The sequence below is a fragment of the Anser brachyrhynchus genome, assembly GCF_964034855.1.
Source record: "Anser brachyrhynchus genome assembly, chromosome: Z".
NCBI lineage: Eukaryota > Metazoa > Chordata > Aves > Anseriformes > Anatidae > Anser > Anser brachyrhynchus.
The window spans coordinates 34576868-34604260 of NC_137697.1; the positions used below are offsets into that span (position 1 = coordinate 34576868).

The window sequence follows — 27393 nt, forward strand, 5'->3', positions numbered from 1 at the left end:
CACGCTAAGGATGAGATATTAAACAGTTTCCATGTAAGGAACAAGGAAACATACTCTATGTATTTAGAGTAGAAAATAAATGAGTAGGGAAGAACATGTATGAGTGGCACGGAGAAGGAACGACTGTATTTTTCAGTGTAAGAACTATGGAGTATCAAATGAAACAAGTACGTGGAAGCTCCAAACCTGGCAAGAAGAGGTATTTCTCACAAGAAGCAGTTAGGCTGTAGAATAACTTGTCATGAGGCATTATGGATGCTAGGAACTTATGTGAATTCAGAAAGCAACAGGCTCTTTTAATGGCTGGAAAATGAAAGTGTATCAGAGGTGATCCAGAGCCTCCAGTCACTGGGAGATGGGTGACTAGATAACCAAGTGTTGGTGTATGTTTAGTTAACTATTTCTTATATTCTTATCATCTCTTGTCACCAGCTACTGTTGGTACCAGCTACTGTGCTAGACAAACCTCTGCTCACCAGACAGATAGTCCAAATTTATTTATTTATTTATTTGAATAAACCTCACTGAAGTCAGTAATGGTCATTACATTTCGCCACAATGTCTTGTTTTAGAGGCTGACTTCAAAGAAGTGGCATGTGTTTTACAATTACTGAGTATGTCAACCTGAATTCTCTGTTGTTTTAAATGAACTGTGTTTTGCAGCACTGCAAATGCACATCAGAGAATCAAGGGACTCATTTCTGATGGTCAAATACTTCTTGTTTTTACATTTGGCTGTCATTCATATGAGACACTTCAATTCCTGTTTTTGTAAAAAAACAAAAGGTCAGGATGATATCCTATGCAGGGAACCCAACAGATAACTTTTCCTGTAACAGTAATTAGCCTTTGTATTTGTTCTTTCCCAAAAGGAAAAAAGGTTCAGTCAGCCATTTGGTGACATACTGTGTTGACAGAAAACTGAAAATTTACTGGAAATAAACCCCTCCAGTTTTACGTAGGCATATGATTGCTTTGATACAATACAAGGTAAGTATTATTCTATGGTATTACTAAAAAGTGCATCAAATGTGTTTTCATGCAGTTTTAGAGAAGTCTTTTTTAATAAAAAGAGTATAATTTTGAGGACTATGGCCTGAATGCATATTGGAGTTTAGAGCCCAAAGCTGTGCACAAAGATTTGCAATAGTAAATTATATTGTACAAGAGATCTGTTTTGCACTGTGTGATGGAAGCTTTGTTTTAAACCTCTGTTTTATGCCATGGGAATGTACCTTCCCTTGGTGTCCTAAGGTTGCAATTTAATTGTTAGTTTTTCAAAGATACAAAAAGTATCTTACCTGCATATGTCTCTTCTTGGATGAAATGGATTACCTGCAAATACAGCTTTTACACTTGTGTTTGGGAATGCTTTAGAAGTGTTATAGCTTTTTTTTTCCCTTTTTTTCTGGAAGTATTTATGAATGCTTTTTAGTTATCTGATGTTCCTGAGCATTTCTACTTCTAGATATTTATACTGTGCCTTCAATCAGATATGTAATTCTTAAATATACATGCAAAACATTTATAATAGATTTCTCAACAGTGGAAGCCAGACTTTCCTTCTTTCTCCAAGATTAAGACAACACATTTGTGTGTGTGTGTGTGTATCTGCTGTATTGTATATATCTGCCAATGTGAGTGAGGATCAGAAATCTGGGTTTCGTGTTCTGCTCTTCCTTTTGTAAATTTCTCAGTACGTTAACTAAAATTGTTGTCTACTAAACACAAAATTAGACCCCCCAAAAACTCAGGACATATATTTATGGCACAGAAATATTATGCATGTTCTGCATTATTATTATTAATTATGCATGTAGAAATGCAATAAAGTGATAATGTTAAATGCATGAGATGAAACACAGTCATAGATATTCCAAATAGTCTCACTAAATTCTGGCAGGCAACTTGTAGGAGATAATGCATTTAATGATTTTTAGTCTGCTTTATGGATTATGAAATATAAGAGCTCATACCCCATAATTATCAAAAAAATATAACAGATATGTAAAGATCTGTAGACTGCAGCTTTTGGTTTAAGAGCACAGCACTCCAGACTGGACTCTCCTTGGATTGACTAGACTAGTAGTTTTTCTGGTTACATTTTGTTTCCATTTCTTGATCAAACAGGCAGACAGGACCAAATAGCCCTTAGGGTTACCAGTAGCTCATTTAACAATCAGTTTCCATTAAATGTAAGCCAAATTTACTACTGCAGTTGCCTAGTATTTTTGGCATTACATATCAACCCTAATCACATTGAAATAAATATTGAAGTGACTTGGAAGGTGGAGACCTTCAAAGAAAAGCCTTCCCATGGAAAATATTTAAATACAGAAGACAGTCAGATTAAATCTTTTAAGTCACATTGAACCAAAATGCAAACACAGCGGAAAAAAATCATTGTAATTACTTCTTGGTGTGAGACTACTCAGCGTATGGATAGCTTTGGTAAGAATTGTGACTTTTACTGAGATGATATTAAAAATTAATGCAATATGAGTTTGCATTTTGTATTTTCCAAACTGTAATTTACAGAATTATGGAAGACAAAATACAGCCATATCTCCCTCCCCTCCCCTCGCTTTCCCTCTATGTTTTTCTGCTATATATGTCTGGCTACTCAGCCTATTCTCATTTGGTCCTCATAGTTGTCTCCAACCTTTCTTTAAAATCCCAGTTCACAAATCCTCCTTTCAACCTTCATTGCAGCCTATGCTCCCATCATTAACAGGAGTTTTGAAATGATTCTGCTGGTTCACTGTCAGTGTCTGCTTACAGAGTATAACATTTAAAAGACAAAAGAAAAAAAATATCTCATTTTTTCTTGTTGGCTTTCAACACTTTCTGATCTCTATACAACCCAGAATCTTGAAATTCCAATGTGTTTCTCTGCTGTAAAATTGTTGGTAACATCTGAAGTGAAGAGGCAGAATGAAAGGTAGGGTTTTGATAGAACTCAACTCAGTGGATCGATTAGGGGAAGCTTTAGGGAGGTCTGTGAAATCCTTGAAGCACACAGAGCAGAGTCTGAAGCCTTGTTATGTTCGCCACATGACACAGGTTTTTGCTGTCTGTTTTTAATGCTATTAATTTCAGTAGTAATAAATGAAGTCTCTAGTAAGACTTTCTTCACACTTTCTCACAGACCTGCAAAAAGAGAGCTGAGTGCTAAGTGGCTTTGTTCTGACGTGAATTAACAAAATGGCACGGTCCTTCAGTGGGAAGGGAAGACTACAAGGTGGAAATGTCAGAGGGGAATTGTAATACACTATGACACAAGAAGACACACTGAAACTACTCCCTCCTAAAACCTGGTTACAGATCTAAGCATTCCTCTAGTGTGCAATTTAAACGCTTTCATCTTCTATTTTAAGCTGTCATTACATCTTGTTAACTGCTGCTAGCTTTGGTTGAAGCACAGCATTTCAATGGAGGAGCAGGAGTTTACCAACAGCAAACCTCTTCAGCCTAGGCAGCCTTTGTTTTATTTCAGGAATCTCACTTTTCTTTGCCACACAATATGTTAAACTCCCAGAGAGGTAATTAAAAATACATGTGTTTAGTATGATAATTTAAAACACAGCTACTATATGGAAAAGGTATTACCACAGAGTACCCGGGATGAGTGCCAGAAAGGCTTAACAAGGAAAGAAATATGTATGTTTGTTCTCTTACCTGCAGTACACCAACAAAAGCAAAATTTTCTGAATCACAAGGATCTGGATAGGAATTCAGAGTTAGGCCCTGATTTTGAATGGTAACTGGACACACTTACCACTGACCCCCCAGTCCACTAGAATTTATTTTTGCTTAGAAATACAAAAGGTGGCTTCCTTACTTATTTTGAAATCATCAGACCATGGTCACCACATCAATGGCCTCTTTCAAATCTGCCTTTTGGTATTTTTAAGGTTTGCGATATACTTTTGACACAAGGATTTGTCTGCTTAAACCCAAAGCAGTGTGAGGGAAGAAGTCATGCCAGATGTAGACGCAATGCTTCAGTGCACCATTTGGGTTTGATACCGAGATTTCAAACAGCCAGGTAATCTTGCAAATCCAATCTTTCACATACTTAGGGGTTTAGGTTACTGTTACATCCACATGTAACCATCACTTTTGGAAACTGTAGCTGTTAGGTGATAATTCCATTCTGTAATTGATCTACTGTTTTTACAGTTGACAGATATTTGTGATTTGAGTCAGGTTAACGAGAAGCATGTGTGTGTGTCATTTAAAATATATGTATATATAACACAATGCATTTAGCTTCGGATTACCTCATGTATGTAGAAGTGTTTCTACTTTTTGCCCCCACACAGTGAGTACCAACAAACATCTACCCATATATCACTGAAACGAGATCTTTGCACACCCCGGACTGGGAATGTTGATCAGCAGTCTGAAGAAGCGTATAAGAAGTAAATGGTTCTTTCTGGTCTTGGACCCATATCTTTCCAATGGATAAGCAGTGCTGTTCTGATAAAGGATAAGCAGTTTCCAATGGATAAGCAGTTCTGTTTCACTTGGCATTCTCAAGGAATAGTTCAGGAATATATGAAGAAAGATAACTGAAGGAGTGTTTTGATGTAAAAGTGGTTTTCAGGATGTCAGACACATGCTAAAAAAAAAAATAAAAGTCCATTCAGTAAAAAGAGTACACCAAGTATTAATTTGCTACTGTTTCACTGTGTATGAACACAATTGCCCATCCAAATAGACAACTGAATTAATAATTGAGCATGTGCGTTTCATGGGCAAGCACAGTAGTACATGTGTAGAATAGATGTCCAGTGCAGTGCAGATTTTGTTTTGTTTTATTTTAAAATGGACATTTGCTTTCCAGCTGAAATATTTGAACTTCACATTAAACAAAGATTAGCTGCCGTCAGTTTGGCTTGGTCTTCAAAACTAAAGTCACTGGCAAATGTGAATGCTCAGTTTGTGTGTGCATTTGTTGAAACGAGGCAAAGATTTACAGTCGCACGTGTTAAAAGGATTGCGCTCCCGGGCATTAAAAAAAAGTTAAGCTAAAGAAGACAAAGGCGTGATCAAAGGGAGATGAAAACGCCTTATTCATATACCCAAGGGCTTCCTTCGCCGTGGTTTACTGCAAGTTAGGAATTGCCCCAGCCTGTCCCGCTTCTCTGCAGACAAATCTGTGCAGCACCGCGCTGCTCCAGACCTCGGTCACGAAGGGGGCGGCCTGAAATCGGCCTCCTCGATGGATGGTGGCCACTGGACGGTGGCGGGTGGCCAGGAGCCCTCGCCCCTCGGCCCCGAAACGAGGGCGACCGCCGAGGTTTCGGGCCGGTTGGGTTTGCAGTTTGAGGTTCAGTCACTAGATGTCTCCTCGGGCTGCACGCGAACACGGGCCGGCTGCGCTCAGCGGTAAACAAAGAAGAAATGGCTAGAACTGAAGTTACGGGGCAGCGTTTATAGGAATATGCATGAGTTATCACTTGGTTCCCAGCTGTCTGGAATTCTCCCAAGGAAATAATTAAGTTGGAAAATGTTGGCTGTATTTCCGGAACCGTTTCATTCAAAGCATTTTGAATCTGATCAGGGCTTTTTTTTTTTTTTTTTTTTTTCCCTTCTTCCTTTTTTTTTTTTTTTTTTTTTCTTTCCGATTTGTAGAGAGTTTGGCCCAACCTCAGTGCACTGGAAACGGTGGGAGGTCCCAAACTTAAGAGCAGCCCGTTGTCAGATCTACATCAAAGCCAGCAACCTGGGCGGCTGCCCTGGAGCTCCGGGTCTCCAGCGAAGGTAAGTGCTGGAGCTCCTCAGTCCCTCCGAGTTTCTACATCAGACCGATGATGTGCTTTGCTGGGGAACAGCTGCGGGCACCGGTTCCTTAAAATCGAGAATATTTTGGGCTTTGGTTTGATAGTAGTCCAAATCAGACCATACATTTATACAGGCATGTGTATATATGCAGAAACCAGAATCAGATTTTCCAGCTAGCTCTTTTCCCAGGTCAGAGGCTGCCCGGGCACCGGCTCACGTAAGTACCTTTATTTTCTTTAAGCCCAAACGCGTGAGTAACTTTATTCTCTCTGTTTCCCTAAGCCTGAACGGAACGAAAACCAGCTGGTACCCGCCCGCTTCTCGCCGCCCTCCCTTGCTGCGGGTTTGTGCCTCCCCTCGCTGCCGCCGCTCACACCCGGCAGGGACCCCCACCACCGCTACAACCTCCCCCCCCAGCACCTGCGCCTTTGCACCGCATTTTGGGGGCTCGGGCACCCCGCGGCACCTCTCTCCCTCCCCACCGCCTAGCTACCGCTCCTGGGGGTCGCGGTGCCGACCACCCCCCCCCCCAAGGTACCCTCGCGGCGCCGGGCGGGGCGAGGGGCGGGCGGCTCGGCCCCGCTCCTCCCCGTGCCGGGGGCGGGCCGGGACGGAGGAGGAGGAGGAGGAGGCGGCGGTGGAGGGGCGCAGCCGCCTCCTTTTGGGGCCGGGAAGCGTCGCCCCCGGGGGGGTTGCGCCGTCGGCGGCCGCTGCCAGTTGCGTAAGGGCGGCAGCCGGGGCGGGGAGCCGCGGGGGGTGTCGAGCAGCCGTGCGGCCGCTCGCCCGCCGTGTCCGGGGTGGGGAGCGCCATGCCGCCGCCCTGAGCGCGCCGCCGCGACGCGACGGGCCCAGGTGAGAGCGGGGGGGAGGCACCGGCACCGGCACCGGGACCGGGACCGGGGGGGGGGAGAGAGGGAGCGGGGGGAGAGGGCCGCGCTGCCGGGCGGCCGCCCCGCACCGGCCTCTTTTGTTCCCGGCAGCGGGGAGGGAAGGGAAGGGAAGGGAAAGGAAGGGGAGGGGAAGGGAGCGGCCCGGCCCCGGTGACCCCGTGCCGGGTCCGTGCGGCCGGCGGCAGGTGTGGGCAGGGCGGCAGGTGGTGCGGGGAGCCGCGCTGCTGCCCCTCGGGCCGGCGGCAGGGCAGGGGTCGTGTGTCCCCCCAGCGTTTGGGTTGCGGGCTGCCCTCCCGGCTCGTGGCTCGCTGTACTTGCCCAAAGGCTGTGGGGGGGGGGAGAGGGGAAGAGAAAACAAAAAAGCCACCCCGCAACAGCAATGGGGGCTGTATTTCTCAGCCCTCCTAACGAAAGCGGGCGTGCGGTGACAATTGTGCTACATCACGGCTCAGTCCGGGCTGTGTGTCGGAGATGCCGCCCTCGGTTATGTTTTAAAGGTTGAACCAGTGGTGTGGAGTCTCTTTAAAACCGAAGGGGCTTTATATCCCTTAGTCGTTATGACAACGAAATAGCGTCCCGGGCTGCAAAGCTAATTAATTGAGGTGGGTAAAACAGCACTTGAAATTTTGGGGTAGCATCAGCCCGGTTTTGATGCAGCACGGCAAAAGATTTGTAGGAGTGTGGTGCCTGCATTACTGATGTGAAACGGCCCCTGGATAGCAGTAGGGAGGAGCAGGAGAGGATCATCTTTGTTCTTACAGAGCGTGTGGCTGCTTTGTCTGCAGGGATCCTGCGCGCTGCCTCTGGCAACGTGAGGTCTTCTGCCAGGTCGAGCTTGTTGGGAGCAATATTTAGCTTGTTTTTCTTGCCCTCTCCCTGCTAGTTCAGCATCCAGCAGAGAGCGTGTTGTGGGCAAAGTGCCCAGAAGAGTAAGTTTTGTGTAAAGCACAGGCAATACCCCCAGCTATGAATGGGATTCGTGAAGGAAAAAGGAGGAGGAGGAAAAAAAAAAGAAAGGGGAGAGTGAGAAAGAGGGAAGCAACTACAACAGAACAGAAAACGGGAGGTTGTTGTGAGGTCCTTGATAAAGCGAGGTTGCCAAAGTGCCTTCTGAAACTTAGCGTTTGATCTGAAGGTTAGTTGTGGTGAGTGCTGCTAGAGGTAGGTATTAGGTAGGTGGCAGACTATAAGGTTTATTTTAATTAGGAATGTCATTAACAGTGGCTAGGGTTGATGGGGAGCTCTTAACCTGTTCATCAGACTTACTGCTAATTGTTGGAGGGTGGACACACTAAACAGCAGATGTTGGTGACCCCAGTGTAGGAAAAATGTGTTTTTCTTTTTTTTTTAATCAGGTCCTGTTATATCCTCCAGAGGTTTCCAAGCTATAACTGGTCCCATGACTGGAACAGTTGCCATTTGGTGGCACAAATCACACTTCTTCCAAGTTGACAAACCAGGTCATGGGGCAGAGGAACATAAAGGTTATTTTTTCCTTTAAGGAATGATTATAAAAATAGATATGGCAGAATGAGATCTGCTAATCCTAGCAGCTTGAAGAACAAACCATGGGGCCAGTCTGATTCAGACTCTTGATCATGACATCCTTACCATGAAAGGTGCAGATAGATGCCCACATACCCAAGAAAATATGAACTAAAAGAAGTCAGTACGTCTCCTTGGTGTTGAAGCAGTGTCGTTTTTCTTCCATATGAAGCAAGAAGGACGGGCACTGGGAATGTCGGGGATGTTGTGCAGTGGCTCAGCGCTGCCAGCTGTACCTGTGGGAGATGGGGAAGCCCCAGGCCTCGCCTTGCCACCGCTCCGCGGGCAGGCGCCAGGCCTCTGCGTTGTTTGGCCTCTCATGGGAGGCGGTGGGCGTGAAGACCCATACCCTGGAGCTTGGCTGGGGGTCTCCTGCTCCTCAGCTCCTGCCTGCCCCGCTCTGTGACCCAAAAGCTGTTGGCAGCAGTCAGTGGGAGCTAATCACCTGGCCAGTCTCCCTGTCTGCATAGGCAGAAGTTGTGTGACACGAGCACAATGGCAAAGCTCATCCTTTGCGTTAGCAAGGCAGTTCTTTGGAATTGTCTAAAGTGTACGTCAAAACAAGATTAAAATCTGTAACGTTTAAATTACAGTTTTTTGTTTTGAATCAAGTCATGCTTAATCTTGATTCTAAGTCATTCTGATTCTAAGCCATTCTGAGCTTATTTTTACAAAAAAAAAAGGATTTCGGTGTTGATTTAGTGGAGATATTTTTGGCAAGACAAATGGGAATGAATTGTTTGTAGATGTGGATTCAGAAATCCACAGAAGTATTTTCCTGGAACAGCAATACTGGGAAAGGAAATGGGGAGGGAGTAGAAAACTATATACCTTGAAGAAAGATGTGAGGGAGAAAAAGTGCTGAATTTGCCAATATGGAGAGGAAATACTGAAGACGTTAGAGAATGCATGCTTTAAGACCTGTATCTGAAGAGAATGCATGCTTTAAGACCTGTATCTGATTTTCTTCCTTTGTTGTGAAATCCATTAACAAAAAGGGACAGACTAGTAGCTCTTCTATCTTTTTTGGCACGTGGGACTGAAAAAAAAAAGGTAGAGTAGTCATGTGAAATGACTAGCTCTACCTAGCAGCACACTGCAAAGCTTGGCCGCTGGGTGCAAAGTTCTTGGAGTTCTCTAGAAAGGAATTTACCACAGTAATCCCAAATATGAGCGCAGCTCAGCAGAGTGCATACTTAATGGTGGCTTAGAAGTCTTTGTTTTGCATTTTGGAGACTTGCTTCTGTTCTTACACATCCCATTTGACATCCCATTTCTGCTTGTGATTCTTACAGATGGGAAGTGATAGAGAATGTTTTTCTTTTCAAAAATTGTCCCTTGGAAAAATTTTATGTCAGGTAATTTAAATTACGGTATGTTATTCACCAGGCTCCCAGCTCGTGTATTTCTGTGACTCCTGTGATACCTTAAAAAGCTGGCATCCAGACGTATTCAGGTTACTATGCATTAGCTTAGCTCTGGAAACCCCTTCAGCTTGTACCAGTAGCAAGACTGTTAGCTGTAGAGCTTTGGGATGTCACAGATTTAGCTGGTATTTACCCCACCCTTCTGCTGGAGGCCACCGATCCTGTAGCAGTATTGAAGCTGTTCCCATGCTTCAGCTACCATTTACCAGTCTGACATGTTAATTTAGGACATCAGGTAGTTATATTTTATGCTTGTGATATCAACAGACAATTACAATGGCTGAGCTAAGGGCTTTTTTTGCCCTTAGAGCAAGAGGTGATTTTTGGAAAAGTAGGGGCACAAGGTGTTTAAATGAGATTTTAAAGCTTAGTAGAAGAATGGCCCTATAATGGCAGAAAAAGTGTCCAGACAATTACCTGTTGTCTGACAGTGATGAGTAATAGATGTCTGGTAAAGATATTACATAATGATACTACTGCTTCCAGCCTCCAACAATTTGAATCTCAAGGACTTTCTAAGCTATTCTTTGTGTAACAATCCTTGACTGGCTTCTCATCTGTAATTCTGTTGCTTTCTGAACCTATACAAATTCTTCATCCAGTACTGAATCAAGTTCAAAAACTTCTCATCTGCTTTTTTTTTTTTTTTTCCCCCATTAGAAGAGTCATTTGTATTCTCTGTGCTGCTGCTGACTGCATGGACCTCTGTCATATACCCTCTTAGTGATCTTTTTACAGGATGAAGAATCTTCTGGGGGATCTAACAGCTAAGAGGTGCTGATGTCACATTTGCTTGGTCAGTGGATGTGATTTGGAATTCTTAGCTTAATCATCTCTTAATGCAAACTCCTTGGCTCATAGAAATGCAAGGCAACTCTGAAAGAATGTGGGTGTGCAGCTACACCAATGCAGCCGATGGATGGCAACTTCTCAACCAGCATTGCAGCATTGTCTACTTTGTAGCTGATGCACAATTAAAAAAAATTGCAGAGAGAATCCTTTGAGTAATCAAAGCAAGGGATGACATAAGTTACTGAAATGTGAGTTAGTTTGGGGAAAAAAAAAAAAAGACTTTGGAGCTTTAGCAAAAAGGAAAACCAGCATAAGTACAAAGAACCAGGAGGAGGAAGGAAGAAATGTGTATAGTGTTGTGGAAAAGAACATTTTATGATACTGATCAGTGCGTTAGATATAATTTAAATATGATATGCCGCTGATCATTAAGTGATTCTAGCAATACAGTGAGGAGTTTCCTGGAGCATGTATGTTTGTGGCTACTGACCAAGCTAAATGTGGCATTTGACCTTCCTCACTGCCTTCTACATTCTGTGCTGTCATATTTGTTTATAATGTGTTTTATTTTTTTTTCTAATAAGGGCTTTTCAGCCATAATACTGGACTAGAAGGAATTAGATATTTAATCTTACTCTCCTCCGGAAGGCCAAAAATCTATTTCATCAGTCATTTGCAGTAGTGCCAGAGCTGGACCTTACTTCTCTGAAAGTGTATTACTATTATATAGATTTTTTTTGTAAAGCCCTAAGATGTAGTGGTTTGTGATTGGATTTGTGTTCTTCCAGATACTGCAAATATCTGCAAAGACAACTTATCATCAGTACGATAAGTAGTAGTTTTTTCCTTTTTTTTTTCCCCTACCATCTTCTTCAGGTGAATGCTGCGAATCAGTTACTTTCACATAGATGCTGTTGACTTAAACAGAGCTATTTATTTGCTTAAAATTAGGCTTGTACTGGGATGCATTGCTGAGCTGTGGGAGACCTAAGTGTTCTGTAAACTAAGCCTCACAATGTCCCTGTGACCATTTTTCCTCATGTTACAGGCTTGGGGCCTAAATGAACTGTGACTCACGCAGCAAGCTAATGACAGATGTGTGATTAAAATGCGAATCTCCACTTTTGATCTCTTGTGCAAATTATTAAAGCTTTCCTTTCTGAGAATGAGAAACACAGTAAAAATGATTCCCTTCGTGTCGTCTGTTTTCAGCAGGCGTGAAGTCTGTCCTGGTGTACCGAGTGGGATCCTCTGTAATAGAAACATTGGTAGATTCACTTGGATACAAATTTAAAAAAAGGTTTCTGAAAAATTTCCTCCACCCAAACATTCTATTGTCTAAACAATGAATGGAAAACAGAACTGAGTTCCCCAATCTGTAAATGATTTATAAAGATTAACCATGTCAAACAGAAACAAAGGGAACAAAATTGAAGTTGCTGGAAGTGTTATGGCATGATTTTAAATATATGGACCACCATTTCAATGCCATGGCTTCTGGCTATTGTTTCCTTGTCTCAGAGGGCAAGATCTAAAGATGTTACAAAGGTATTATAGCAAACCAAAAATAGCTGTCTCTTGACATCTGTCAGGAACAGGTGAGTGCTTACAGGAGAGTGTTTGGTGTCCAGGAATCAGAGAAGACAGACGTATCCCTGCAGTCTCAAAACCACGAGGATCCCTGAACTTTGTACATGAGCTTTCTGAAAAGTTAGGTATTTTATCTGCTGTGTCAAGTGCTCTCCTGGCAATTATGTGAGTAAAACCAAGTGACTATTGCAGAGCTCATTCACAAAAACTGCTGATACGAGACAAAAGCATGCCCAATTATCATTGGAGGGAGGAAACGCTTCTTGTAGAGGGAAAAAAAAAAAAAAGACACTTCACCTCTGATTTTTCAGCCCTCAACCTTAAGGGTGGTCTACCAAACACCTTCAGAAGAAGCCAGGAACTAAATTCATGGCTCTCCTCTATGTCGTAAGCCATAAACATGAGTGGTTTCAGCTGACATGCCATAATTTCATATTCATTCCCACAGTCAAACGCGTATTCCACAGACTACAAATTACCTGTCTCCTTCCCTTGGGAACCAAGCTTTTCTACCTTCCCCTTCCTCTGTCCCAACATCCTTTCTAATCCATGGATAGTAATTGAGTTGTTTTGCATATCACCAGAAACATATATAACTGTCTCCTACTTGTATACAGCTTTGGAATTCTGAATTTGGAACAGCATTGGAACATCTGAACCAGAGAAGGACTTGTATGCTTAAAAGATTTTACTAGAGCAAGTGGTAAAGATGGCTTTTATCTGTGGACCTTGTCTTACACTATAGATGTTATTCATGCTTGTACTTCTGTGTCTTGATCTATGGTACTTTGGAAAGACTTTATTTTTGAAAATGTGTTCCTCAGTTTGATTAGTGCTTGTGTATCAATCTGATCTTGTGCATTTTCTGTGTGTCAAAAAACAAAACAAAAACCCAAACCAGTACAATTAAGTCACTACACAACAAATTCAGAAAAGCTGGGTCAGTGTGATTCATTTTGGACAAAGTTTTGTAATTATTACCTTGTAATGTATTTGTAACCTTTTCTCACTGGCCATTGCTGTTATTCCTCTGAACTTCTTCTGAAACTGCTAGGCGAGAGAGAAGACTCAGTGGTGGTGTGCGGCAAGTAGTATGTGTGATAGAAGTCATCTACTGCTTTTGCAGTTTATTTAGTTGGGATTTTGTAAACATTGTGATTTCCCACAGCTACATAACTCTGTTAGTTTTACTGTGCAAATATTCCTTCCAGCTTTTGCACTTCATGATGGAAAAGTAGTTTCCTATAAACATGCTGCCTGTTATAACAATGAATAGGCATAATTTCAAAACAAGGCAGTGGAATAAAATGTGAAACAACAGGGCAGAGCATGTGGACACCCACATGTGCCTATTAGGGACTATCTTTTTTCATAAGGGAAAGCTTAAGATTTGTTGAACTGGGGACTTCTGAGGCATTTGAAATATTTTCCTGAAATTGGTATCCCTAGCAGTTAATGGCCAACCTGGAGGCTTGTAAAGGCCGTGCTCATTGTACTTCAGTAGTTTATACCACGTTGTGTTCAGAAATTATAGCTACTCAGGAACTTTGATACAGACTTCTTACCCTTCTTGAGCACCTCACACCAGACGAGTCCCTTTGCCAAGAAAGCAGCAGTGACCAACGTGGCACTGTGTTAGAAAGGGAAATAATATTCTTGATGTGTGTGGGTTTCTCTTACCCTTTCCTGGTCCTTTTCTTAATGACAGTTACATACTCTGAGATTAAGTGCTGTATTAATAGGTCAGCATGCAACTGCTAGTGTTTAATAGCCAACAGCAACAAAAGTTTGGGGTTTCTTCTAGCTTCTTTTCTGTTTAAGAATACTTAAGACCTGTTAACTATGCATCCTTAAAATATACTTAAAAGGAAGCATTAATTTATTTCCACTATGTAGAAGTAAGCTTACTTACTTACAAAGTTTTGAGAAGATGCAATGGTGAAGGAGTGTTAGAGCACATCTGACATGTTGCTGTGCTACGCATTTCACAACAGATGTGTGAAATGTCTTGGTGTATTTCACAGAATCATTTCTCACTTTTTGGGTAGTTTCAGATGATGTTTTGAACTGCCTCGTGAAAGGTGTAGAATAATCCAGTTCCTGTTCAGGAAACCAGCCCCCTCCTGAGTAACAGATAAGCATGCCACTCTCTTCTGGCTTCAGGAGAGTCAGTTGTTATCCTGTGCTTTGTACAGTGAATACATTTCTATTTTTTGCCAGTATGGGACAATGTCGGTTCATTTAGGTGTATGGTAGTGGCACAAGTTGAAAGGGGTGAAGGAACATGTGAGGAGAGCGGAGATGTTGCAGCCTGCTCGGCGGCACTTTGGGGTTTGCTGTCAGCACAGGTCAGGTGCTCTGTTGACAGAAACAAGCTTGCAGGTAATTGCTGCTTCTGTTGAGCAATAAACTGGTTTTGTTTTGTATTCTTTTAGAGTGGTTTAAGCTAGATTGTCTGGCCTGATGAATACGAGAAGTACTTACCTGCTTGCCGATGTGGTGTTAAGGGGTGCGTGAGCAGAAGCCTGGGTTGTGTGGAGTAGTGCTGGTCTTGCAGAAGGATGGCATGCAAATGTGTCTAGCTTCCCAGCACAGAGGTGGTAATGAGAACATGGTGGGCTGAAGCAGCTGTCATCTTCTAGCTGAATCAGCATATTTGAAGTTTCACTGGTATTAGTTAGCTGGAACCACGTACTTACATGTCCCCAAGTAAAAGCTGTGGTGAAAAATGGGTATCAGGTTTGTGCAGACGGAATTCTCTACAACTAGCTGTGTATTTTGTAAAAACTTAACTTTTAGTGAAATCACTGCAGCAAGCTGCAAAACAAAATTCCGTGTCATGGCAGTGACACAACTCACCATGTAGGGTTGTAAAAGTTGTGGTTTTCTTGTCCAGGGCTGTGCTACCGAGGGGAGATACCTAAATCGTGGAGCTCCTTGTGAGGACTTGTTTTTCTGTGGGGCTAGGAGGTCCTGGAGATAGGCCAGTCTGGTCTCGTGGCTTTGATTGTATGGGGGCTCCTTTCATTCAAACCCTTTTTTGCCTTCTTTTTTAAAGGAGCATAACATAGGCACAGGTCAAAGGGAAATGGGAAACCTTAGTTGTAGGTGGAGAAAGAAAAAGTTCTATGTAGAAAAACTCAGGTGGTTGGGAACTTGAAAGAAAATGTGTTTTTAAATAGTTAAAACTTTTTTTTTTCTTTCCCCCAGCCCCTGCGTTTTGGTTAAACTGTATCTGTACAACCAAATAGCCTCACTCTCTAGGGCACTACTGATTATATAGCTATCTACTTCACGTGCGTTTGTTTGATGCTATCTGAAAACTTCCACAGTGGAAATAAGTCAACAATATGAATCAGATTATCTTAATGTGTGTCTTAATTTAAAAGAAAAGTCAGTAGCTGCTCTGCAGGATAAAATTCATCTAGAGAACTTCAAATGACACAGGAAGAGGGAAGGAAGTGTTGAAATGGTTACTCCTCTTGTAATGGAAAATTATATGGTAAAATTTTTGATTGTGCTAAGTATCTCATTATGGCTGTTTTCGTTATTTTTATTTTGTAATGGGGAAAAATGTGCCTCTGCAGTCTATTTTCCACCCATCCTTGGGGGTGACCAGTGTTACCACTTGAATGGAGTAGTTAGAAAATTTTTACAGTTTGGAAAATGGGGGTTGCAAATAGGGCTGAATGCTTTATAACATATAAGACAAAATATGTTTGAAATATAACACAAATGTTTTCAGTGTGTTGCAATGAGTGACTTTTTTTTTTTTCTTTAGAGTGGTAGCAGTCTAAATAGGCCTTAGTAGACAGAATTGTGGTAAAATTATGTTGTAAAAGTAAAGCTTTGCATAAGCATTCTGGATTTAGTCAGCATAACTGATTAGTTAAAAGACCTGTTAACTCTATATGTTTGACATTATAATGAACACTACATAGCCAGTTTGTCAGTGAGGTAGATAAACACCATTTCTGAAAACTTTAGCCAAGTTTATGGAGTTTAGGATCCAAACCATGAAAAAATTTCATCTCTGGATCAGAATCTTCTTTATTTTTAACAGAAAGACGGTTAGGTATTTGTTTTGGTTAGACATAAATACTGCCTTTGAATTAGTTGAAAATCTTGTTCTGTAGTAAGCTTTTAACACTACTTGTAAGACAGAAATGATTGAGATTTTACTGTTGAAAGATGTCTAATTGAGTTTAAAAGCACGTGGTGAAGGAAGGCTGTTTTACAATGGTCATAAAGCAGTGGGCAATGAATTTAGGGAGCAGAGAATTAGGTATGGGAAACAGTTTTTCAAAGAAGAGAATGGTGAAAATCAATTGACTGCAGCAAACAGGTGCAAGAAACACTGCTGGAGGATTTGGCATAAGTTTTGCACTCTGGGATGGCTACTCCAGTTAATGTTTCAGTGCCTTTATTGTCATTTTGCATACATCTGGAGGTGCATTGTCTCCCATGAAAGGGTAATCCAGTCTGCTCAATAATACCAACTCTCTTGCCTTGAAACAGTGAAGTATCAGATTTTGCAGTATGTCAGACAAAAGACTCCTTTGCTATGTCTCAGAACAAGATTACAGTTGTCGTATTTCTTCTTCACCAGCGTGCCTGGCACTTCAGAGCATAGCTTAGACTTCCCTTTGTTAATGGAAGAGAAAGAGGATCTTTATGCATTTGGTAGTTTTTGTTTTCGTTATTGGTAGTTTTTATTTTCATAATTCATTTTGTGATTTAATACATGTGGTTTGTGCTTAATCCCCTTCAGGATTTGGTTTAGAAGGTTAGGTTTCAGTTAACTGAAACTTGAGCAGCCTTCTCAAAAAATCCCTCATCCCTTAGAAATGTTAATAATAAAAAATAATAATAATAATACCAGCTTTGTGTATACTCCTTACCATACAGCACAGTTAAACAGAAAGCTTAAGAAAGCAGTTGAATGCAGTTTGGGATCTCTTAAGGCACAGAAAAGTGCAGTGGTTTAGAACCATTGGCTAGAGTGGATCAGGGACAAATATTTTTAGTGGCTTTTCTCTCTGGCTGCTTCAGGAAAAGATAGAAATAACATGAGTAACTGAAATAAAAGTAGTGCTCAGTTCTTGGTGGTAGGTACAGAAATCTGGAGCAGTCGTGTTGTTTCCAGGATTTGTGTCCAAACCCAAATATCTCAGCAATGAGACAAACCCTGAGGTTTGTGGAACAAGACTTTCCTTACAGGATCGTTCCTGATGTACCTTTATTAGCAACTGAATCCTGCTGCGAGCGGGTTAAGAGTTTGCAGGATCCACATTCCTCAAATAAAAAAAAAGTGTTGACTAAGTTGCATCAGCGTGAATATAAATAAAATTGTTTTTATGTATTCAATTTAAATGCTTCTTGCTGCTTCCAGTGTGGAATGAAGGCATGTCTCCTTCAGCTTCTTTTCCACAAAGGAAAACAATGAGGAGCTTGTTGGGTTTCTGCATGCAGAAGAAATACATTTAGGCATTCTTCGCATAACTGTGGGGAAGAAGGGGTTGCTAGCTTTCTCATTGTTCAACTTGTTTCTTAATCACACAATACAAGTCAACTGTGAAAACCCTCCGTGAAAATACCTAACAGAAGTGGTTTGTGCTGTAGTGTTCCCATACCAGATTCTTTCCAGTTTGTATTGGAGGTATTTGCTATTGTTGCAAACTGTTACACTGTGGCAAATCACTAATGTCCACAGTGTGAATGATACTATAGAAATAGCTACATTAAGGAGGAGGCATGTGTCTTAGAATTGCTGCTTTGTTGTTTTTGTTTTATTTAATGTACTGTGCTCTGTATTCTGAAAGCCTGTGTCTTATTTTTATTTTTATTTCTCTGTGTCTGTGTGTGCCTTTTGCAGTGACTTTGTAACATGCAAGACACTGATGCCAGGGGGAGTTCCCCTGCTTTCCTTCGGCCTCAGAATGGGAGCAGTCACAGGTCTGCTGGGTATGTCCCGGGGAGAATTGCCCCTCTTCGACCCCCACCACCTTCACAGAGCCACGCTTCAGCCGAATTTACCTCTGCAAGACAAGAAGCCCGGGCGACGTTCACGTCCTTACCATCTGGACAGAACCGCCGTCAGGCAGAAGCCAACAGACATAAAAATACTCTCATTTGCTTTGCCATTTCTAGCTTGTCACTTTTTCTTGCACTGGGAATTTTTTTGGGAATAGCTTCAAAATACGCTCCAGATGGTAAGTTCTTGCATGAACAAAATTGTACTAGACGTTAAGGTCCCTGTGAACATAGTGCAATAATTCTGCATCGGAAGCAGTGTTAAAAGTTCAGTGCAAAAATAGGATGCTTACTGTAATTTTAATTTGGAAGGAAGCTGTGTTTGGAGGTTTGGTTCCTTTTGCTGTTATCAGTGTCACTTTGTGTTTTTACTGTGAACTATTTATTTACAGGAAGAAAAAAAGCATAGCAGTAAATAAAGACGACTGGTGAGGGGGAAAGAAGTGAGAATATTGTATCTGTATTACATGTGTAATTATCACGTGTACGTAGAAGTTGCCTATTCACAAAGTACAGGCAAAATGAAATACTGTCTGTGTAAGCAGTAACTAGGGAAGGTAGTAAGGAGCATTCAGGTAAAACATTTAAAAGTCTAGGAATTTATACCAGCAATTTTTTTGCTTTGTTTGTAAACAAATCGAGCAGGGAGTTCTTTGACCACTTAGCCCTGATTTTTTTCAATTTGTCGTAGAAAACTCGGCAACTTTAATGGAATTTGGAAAACCTCTAAAATGTGACTGTCTATAAAGCACAAAGACGTGGAGTGATTAACTGCTAGTCATTAAATAGAGAGCCCTCTGGCCAAACACTTACTATGAGACCCAGTTGGTAAGGGTTTGTAGTATCTTTTGGAGCATGGGTTCTGTTTTGTTTACCTAAGGAAGAAATCGGGTTTCTAAAAGTTTTCAAAATGATTTTTGGAATTGAAACTGGTGCCTATTGTAACACTACAAGCTTAGACTCCATGGTGGCTTTTGGAGCAGTAATTCAGAAGTTTCTGTTTCTAGAGTCAATGCAGCACGTGCTGAACAAATTAAATAATCAACTGAAGATTTTAGGTGATAGTATAAAATGGATGCATTCATCTTAACTGGGACACAGTTCATGGTGGGTTGCAGATATCTCTTGGGTGAAGTTACTGAGTTTTCCTAATAATTAGGAAGGAAAACAAGATAGAACAAACACTGAAGAAGTAGTAAATGGAAGATGACTGCTATATTGTGAAGTAAATCACTAGTAATATGGGCATATGGACATGCAGTAAGGACTCTAGTTACAAACAAGTTGAAGACAAAGCTGACGGGTGATCTAGCACATTGATTCTAAGAAGTACTTGAGGGGAAAAACAACAGCAACAACAACAATAATAGTAAAAACACACCCCAAAACAAACAAGGAAAGCCTTTCCACTTTGATACCAAGACTTTAAAACATTTAATTAAAAGCTGTAGGTTTTAATGGTTGTTTTAGTAGAGGTGAGGCTGTACTGCATGGACAATGTAAAATAATAGTCTTCTCATGCTTTAAAAGCTGGTAACGTGAAGGAGATGGGTTTGCCACTTTTAAAATGAAAATGTTTTTGGAGTATTAAGATTTTAATAAGTATTATTATTTTTTCCTCTGCAGTAGTTCATTCCCAAGGCATTGAGTTTTGTAGATTTTCTTACACTGCATATGTGGTCAACATGTAGTTTATGGATCACCAAAGATACTGAGGATGCTGCAGTAGACCTTTTTATCTTTGTCTGCTGTAGTGACTTACATGGAAGTTCAGCAATAATCAAAGGATGTAAACGCTTTCCTTCAATGTCCCGTTGCTCCTCTATGGAAGTCCAGCCAGCTTTCAATATTGGCTGTTGAACTGTGTCTTTCAGAAGTTTCCCTCCACTACCTTTTAAAAGAAAAACCACGCACATAAAATCTATTGGAAGCCCTCACACAAGAGAAATTCCATGAGGGCACAAACGAAAATCTGACTGACTGAAATTTTAATTTTGTGGCAGTGTTGCTGCAGCGGCTCCCCAAGGATTCTTGACAGGTTGAAATGTTAATACCCTCAGCTCCATCCTCACACATGCGGTACTAAAGCCAGCCACTGCAGTTCCAGCTAGGTGTGCTCTTGCTGAGGGCTAATTGGAAATCCATATTGTCAGTGCTTTTAATGGCTGTTTAAAAGGCAGCGAAGGGAATGTGAGACTTAGTAGTAATTGTGTGTAAATCCTAAACCTCCGGCATACCTTCCCCACAGGGAAAATGATACTCGTCTGCATTTCTGTTCCTGCTCGTCAGCTGGTTTCTTTTTTCCTCCTTGCTTTTATCTTCCTGTCATCATCTTTTTTTCTAAGGAGTCCTTAGCACTGAAGATCATGTAGAGTGCTGGAAATGCAATTTCCTTCCCCATTTCCAGGGGCTTTTGCTACAGGGTCAGGAAGACAAGCAGGGGAGGTTGTCAGGGAAAAGTTCTCTTTGGCCTTTGCAGTTCTCTGCTGGAGCTTGCCCAGGGTAAACAGGATCCTCAGAAAATTTAGCTGCCAAACTGTGATAAACTTCTGCTGAGCATAATATAACACTGATAATTTTTTCCCAGAGGCCTTAAAAACTCCAGACTTGGTGGCTAAGCAGGTAGAAAGCAACTATTTAACTACATTTTGAGAACTGTTTCCTGCCTTTTCTCCTGCCAAATTTCATATCCTTTCTCCAACACATGGAAGGTTCTAGAATTTTATTTTTTTGGCAGGGTGTTGTGTGTGTGTTTTTTTTTTTTTTTTTTTTCCCACCACATGCAAAAATATTATTTTCCCACCACCATCACCTTACTAGAAGCAACTAAACCTTATAGACAGCTGACCCATTTTTACAAAAATGCACTGAAGCAGAGGCTTGACTTGAAAAATTTTCAGCATGAGTGGTCAAATATGGCAGGGCTATAACTACCTAACATTTTCTGGTTTATGCTTCTGTTTCCATTTAACCTTAACTGTCGAGGCAATGACTGGTCTGTAAAATCCAATCAGTAATTTTGAAGGTAACATATGGTGAAGTACTAAATATTTGATGTTTCCCTGCACCCTTCTGCAATTACTAAGGAAGAATTTCAAAATACTTTTGCTGAGCACATCTGATTTGCCTGCCAAAAGTTGATCCACTGTGCTTCAGAAGCATGATCATGTTACAGGAGTGCCTATTTCTGATTCCAATGGCTTCCTTGCTCAAACATAATGTACAGTAGATTCAGTGGGGTTGTTGTTGTGTGTTGTTTGGTTTGGTTTTGTAGTTGTTGTGCTGTACCTATTCTTTAAAACTCAACAGGAAAGCTTGTGCAGTTATTAGATCTTTTTCCTCCATGAATCACGCTAAGTAGAAATTACCAGGTTGCTGACTCATGGTTTCCTCACACTGCCCTTTGCTACCAGCCAGGAAATGTGTGTTTCTTCACAGAGACTGTGTGTGTAGTGTCTGGGGAAAGGGGCTCAGTGACTGTGCATGAGTCAGGCAATAGAACTGCATTTTGTCAGTGACTGCTCAGCAGTCTTGCAGATAGCAGTGTTTCTTGCTTTTTGGCTTCCCCTCGTGTTGAATTTCATTTTTTTAAATGCTGTTTTCTTAGGATCCCCCCAAAAAATTTCTTTTGTTTTTATTTTTATATTGCTAGTTAGATGCCTTTTGGCTTCGTGCAGTTCTGCTAATTTTTTCCCACTGGCAGGCAAATCTTGGTTTCTGTGGGTTTCCTGGGTTGGAAAAGATTTGAAATGTGGAGAATAACAGTGAAGGAAAACAATTTTGTCAGCAGAACTAAGGATGGCTTATGTTAAATCTGTGGGTAGGCTTCTCTTTCTTTGTCTTATGGAAAAATGAGCTATTGCAAGTAGCTTTTTGCCCCCAGCATTTCAGATGCATAGGGCATTTTTTTCCAGAAGATGTGAAAAGGCAGTTATGACTGTTAATTTCAGTTGGGCTTCTAACGTGTTTATTTTGACATCTTTTAGGTTGTGTTTTTTCCTCAATAAAAATGTTTGTAGTCTGTGTTTTTAATAAGAAAATCAAAAATTCAAGACATACTTTCAGTTTCTGTTTTCATAGTACTTCTATGCTCCTGCGTTAATCAGCTGCTTAATATTCTAAAAATGGGTATGTTTTAAGTACCATATTGCTGTAAGTTCATCTGAAATCACACAACCCTGTCACTTCTGTCTGCTACTTCTCCTTCTCTGGCCTTATAATATGGCGTTGCTGCCTGGGTAGTGCCAAATCTTCAACGGAGTTTTGAGGAGGATCGTGTGTATCACTTCTATAGCGTGGTTCAGAGACTGGTGTTTAAAGTATCTTAGAAGCACAAACCATGGGTTTGGATCCAAATGCTTTGCTTCCCAGGACACTGCTCTAACCATAGAAGCTTAACACTAAATATATTAAGGTCGTCCTGTCCTCCTTTCTCCCATATCTGCAAACCTATACTGGAGGAAGTGATTGGGATGCTCAAAAGCAAGAGGGGATGGATTAGACTTTCTCACACAGGTTCCTGTGACCTTGAGGAAGGTGAGATATTTAGATACCTTACCACCGTGTTGGTATTTCGTGTAGGTGGCCTAGGATATCCTGGGCTCAGGGCAACTGCTGTGAACTGGAGTCCTTGCTGCTGAGCTCTTCTCATCTACTGTAGATGATGTAGAAAATCTCGAAAAACCAAACCAACCCTCAAACAAATAATAACAAAAACTAGATGCCTATTGGTTGGCTTGAAAGTACAGTATATGTTGACAGTTCAGTCTACTTGTGGTCTTCAGTGTTTTAATTTTGGTACATAATGACTTTCTATCCTTGGAAGCTTAGTCCTGATTCAGGTATCTTTTTGGCTGCATGAATTTAAACATTAGAACTAGTAGCTGCAGTACTGTGAACACAGAAGGAGGTGGGAATCCTTTGTGGGTGACTGACTCTGCCTTATTTAGTATGCATCTTCATGCTGCCCTGATTGCTGTGGTCCTGTTGGTGATGCTTATTTAAAAATAAATAAATAATATATTTCACTTTATATTGCAGAAAATTGTCCTGATCAGAATCCTCGTCTTACAAACTGGAGCCCTGGAAAAGATCCTGAAAAGAGAGTTATTATCAAAAAGGGGGATTTGTTTCGTCTGAACTCAGATGCTACAGTACACTCTATAGTCATACAAGATGGAGGTACGAAATGGAAGGATGAAAAACATGCTTCAATTCATAGAATTGTAAAATGCTTTGAGTTGGAAGGGACCTTAAAGATCATCTAATTCCAACCCTCTTTCAATGGGCAGGGACACCTTCTGCTATACTTCGTTGCCCAAAGCCCCATCCAACCTGGCCTTGAACACATCCATGGATGGGGCAACCACAGCTTCTCTGGGCAACATGTGCCAGTGCCTCACCACCCTCAGAATAAAGAATTTCTTCCTTCTATCTAACCTAAATCTCCCACTTTAGTTTAAAGCCATTCCCCCTTGTCCTCTTACTACACCCGCTGACATAGAAGCATGCTCCCCAGCTTTTCTGCAGGCCCCCTTTAGGTATTGGAAGGTCTCCCCAGAGTCTTTTCTTCCCCAGGTTGAACAATCCCAACTCTGTCAGCCTGTATTTATGCATGGCTTTTACTTTTGTGATTAGTGGAAAATTACATTGGAATTTTGGTATTGACCAGTTCCTTTGCTTTTACTTTTCTGCCTGCTGTCAGGCCACTGTCAGGCCAGACATACCAAATGTTAAAATGATAAATGAACACTATAAAGTCTGTCATTGGAGCAGTGACATGGTTTTCTGTAAAACAGTAAAAAAAAGACTTGTCTAGTAGCTTTCTAGGTTCGGGATCTGATTGTCTTCTGATGATGAACATAGTGTGTTAGCAATTTGACCAAGATGGTAGAAAAAAATAGGGATAAGCTGACCAGATGCTTAGAAAGGTAATTCACAACCAGTAGAAGTTACTTTCATAAATATTCTTAACCTTATTAAAAAACTTAATAGTTTGTTTTCTGGGTGTGGAAAACAAATCTTTCTTAATCTTTCTGTTGCTCTTATTGTGATCTTGATTCTTTGAGTCTATCTTAATATTGCTTTGACTTACAGATTTCTTTTTTCCCTTTAGGGTTACTGGTTTTTGGTGATGATAAGGAAGGTTCTAAAAATATTACTTTGAGAACTCGTTTTATCCTGATAAAGGATGGTGGAATGCTTCATGTTGGAGCAGAGAAATGCCGCTATAAATCCAAAGCAACTATTATTTTGTATGGGAAGTCAAACGAAGATGCTGATGTGCCAGAATTTGGCAAAAAATTTATTGGTGTGGGTCCTGAAGGAACATTGGAATTGCATGGGCACCAGAAGTTATCATGGACTCTTCTGTCAAAGTCTGTGAATTTCTCAGGGCTGGCCTGTGGTCATTATTCATTTAAAAAGAATTTTTCCCGAGGACTAAATGTGAGAGTGATTGATCAGGATACAGCGAGTGTTTTGGAAGTGTTGAAATTTGATACTCATGATTTTTCAGAAGAAAGCTTGAAGCTCCAGAACTTACTGAAAAATAGAAGTCCTGGTCGCATTATTGCTATTGCTGTAGGAGATTCAGCTGCTAAAAACCTACTAGAGGAAACTAGAGTAACTATTCAAAATCTTCTGGGAAGTAAGTTTGTCAGAGGATTGAGTTACAGGTAAATAATTCATTTTCCCTTTTATGTTGAGTAAATATGAGATACAGAATTTGCCTTCTTTGGGTGGTTTTGTTAAACTTGGACAATGTCTGCTCTTACAATACTGACAATTCTTTGTAGATTTTAGGTAGTACAGCAGTAGTGCTATTTGGCATGTGATGTTTTAATAGTGTAGAGATGTTTAGTTACAGGTATCTGTGTGATAAATTTAATTACTTAATTACACTTTCACTGTTCTCTACAGAAACTGAAAGTGGGTACAGCAAAGGATTTTTTTTTTTTACCCATTCAAGCACACAGTTATAACAACATAGAAATTGTTTTCTGTTCAGGGGAGGAAGGAATGCCAAACTAAAAACTGAATACAGAGAAGGGGTGCTAATCATCTATTTCAAACAGCATTTTACTCATCCCAGCAGATTGGTGAAATGAAAGTACATTAGCCTTTTGCTGATGCTTCAGGGGAACTGATTTGTAAAAATATTTTATTACTGAAGCATACTTGTCAGGTGTGTTTGTATCTTTTGAATGTTCTTTTCAGTTGTTTGGGGATGAAATGGTGGGACGGTTGAAGAGATATAGTAAATGTTACTGTAAAGCAGAGAGGTTAAACTTCTGCACTGTTCATTTAGTTGTTGCAAATGACCTCCTGCATGTTCTGACCCTACCTTTGTATTGTGCAGGTTTAACAGTAAGTGTTGAAGGGACACCAAATGCACTAACAGTCAGGCAGTTCTTCAGATACTGTTAAAATGGTTTCATATAACCTGGTTTTATTTTTTTGGTGTTTTCCAGGAAATCGGTAGCTTAGTTTTTTCTGTTCTGTTCTTACCCTCGCTATTCCCTGACATCTGGGCTCCAGTTGCTCCCCACCCTCTGCTTTGGCAGAGCTGGGCTGGGGCGTGAGTCAGGATGGCATGTTCTGACCTTGCTTCCCTCCAGGGGCATGTTTGTGGCAGCCCCTGTGTAAGCGTCTAGTTATGGGGTCCTCTGGAGAGTTCTCGTGAGTCTGCAGCTGAAGCAGTTTCATCAGAGGTGCTGAGACCTATATGTCCTGTAGTAACTACTGTCGTCTTGTGAGGTGAAGGCCAAGTGGCGGTTGGTGAGGGCCCTGGGCAGCCAGCCTCCATCTGACGAGGAGCTGATGGTTTCTCGTGTTCATAGCTACCGGTGGCCTCCACGCCAGTAGGCCTGAAGTGAGGACATTCTTTAACCCGCAGCCGGGTGTAGGAAGCACTTTTTCTTCCTTCCCCGCTGAACTGGTTCCTGTCTACTTTCACTGGTCGATAAGAGGCTCTGTAAGCACATAAACTTGTCCTGTCCTATCTGCTGTGGAAGATGGGCGAGAAGTTCACTTCTGAGTCCTCACTGAGGTTAAAAGCAGGGTTGGTTTGTTAAAACTGGTGGAAGGGATATCAGTATGGAGGTCAACAGACCATTGCATCCTTGTCTGCTTCTGTCTCCCCATGCAGATTAATATGCTTTAAAATACCTTGATATTTAGCTTAAATGTTGATGTGTGAAACATTCAGCTTGTTTGTTGGTGCTCCTGAAAAGCTGACTGGCTATATACTATTGCTGTGAGCAGATTAACACTGAACAGTTTGATTTGGCTTTTTAAACACAATCATTAAGAAGAGACTGAAAGAAAAACAACTGGATTGAAGGTGGTTTTAATATCTGCCTTTGAATCAATCACTAGCACTGGACTACAGTCCAGCTAGCTGTTATTGTTTTCATTTTGGGTGAATGATTCAACCTTAATGATGCAATTTGGTTCGGCCTTTTAATAGATGATTACTTCCTCAGCACATAATTACACCATTACAGAGCAGTAAAGGACAACAAATATTTTTGTTTTTTGAACTTGGTGGCAGCTTTCTGTGGTGCGTGGTTTGTTTTTCATTTCCAAAAACTTGGATTCATTGAGCAGAGCTATAAGAAGTGGAAATACATCCAGTACAGTTTCCTGCTCCCCACAGGCACTCAGCCAAGATAAGTGTCCAGCTGAGGGAAGGACTAGTCAGGGGGAAGAGGCCAAAGCTCTTGTACTTGGCCTTCGGAAGCATCAGTGATTCCTTGTGTGAAGGTTGTGCAATAGAATCCAGTACTTCTATTTTTTGTGTCTGAGTGTCTTGAAAGACTCAAGAAGTATTGCCTGTCAGGAGCAGTGATCATCAGCAGCCGCTGCTGGCAGTGTCCATCCTGATGCAAGCTCTGTCTCCTGGGGCTCCTCGCCTTCTCTGCACAGACGCTGCATGCTGACCGCATCCCCATGCTGGGAGCGTGCCGCGGCACAAGCGTCAGCACCGGCTCGTCGTCTTCCTGTGCTCCCGTAAGCATGCTTGTGAGCAGAATACTGCATCATTTCTGGCACTCGTTGCTAGCGGTTTTCTTTTTAAATTAAAAAACAAACAAAAAAAACCCAAAGTGTATGTTGTTAGGTGTTGCACCAAAAATGTATCAGAATGTCTTCTCAATTAAGAGCTGTCATATTTGCCAATTCATTTATAGTACATTCAGTCATTTTGAACTATGCACCTTTCCAGTGATATATGCCTATTCTCTTCTGTATTTTGAAATTACATTCTAAAATGAAAATGGGAGATCAGGCAAAAGGGTAACCTCTATGCTCCTTGTCTTATCCTG

The 27393-nt window shown here is 41.3% G+C and overlaps 1 protein-coding gene across 2 annotated transcripts in view; it reads left to right on the top strand.

Moving 5' to 3' along the window:
* Positions 1 to 872: 872 nt before the first annotated feature.
* CEMIP2 (cell migration inducing hyaluronidase 2) overlaps positions 873 to 27393 on the top strand; it is a 54776-nt gene continuing 28255 nt past the window's right edge. Inside the window, exons 1-5 of one of the 2 annotated variants that reach the window (XM_080573478.1) lie at positions 873 to 990; positions 5641 to 5769; positions 17910 to 18246; positions 23108 to 23248; positions 24183 to 24744. In XM_080573478.1, coding sequence (XP_080429604.1) covers positions 17922 to 18246; positions 23108 to 23248; positions 24183 to 24744 — 1028 coding nt within the window. In that variant the 5' untranslated portion in view covers positions 873 to 990; positions 5641 to 5769; positions 17910 to 17921. Of the gene's footprint in view, positions 991 to 5640; positions 5770 to 6409; positions 6643 to 17909; positions 18247 to 23107; positions 23249 to 24182; positions 24745 to 27393 lie in introns of those variants that run through there. The other variant, XM_080573477.1, reaches the window with a different exon arrangement.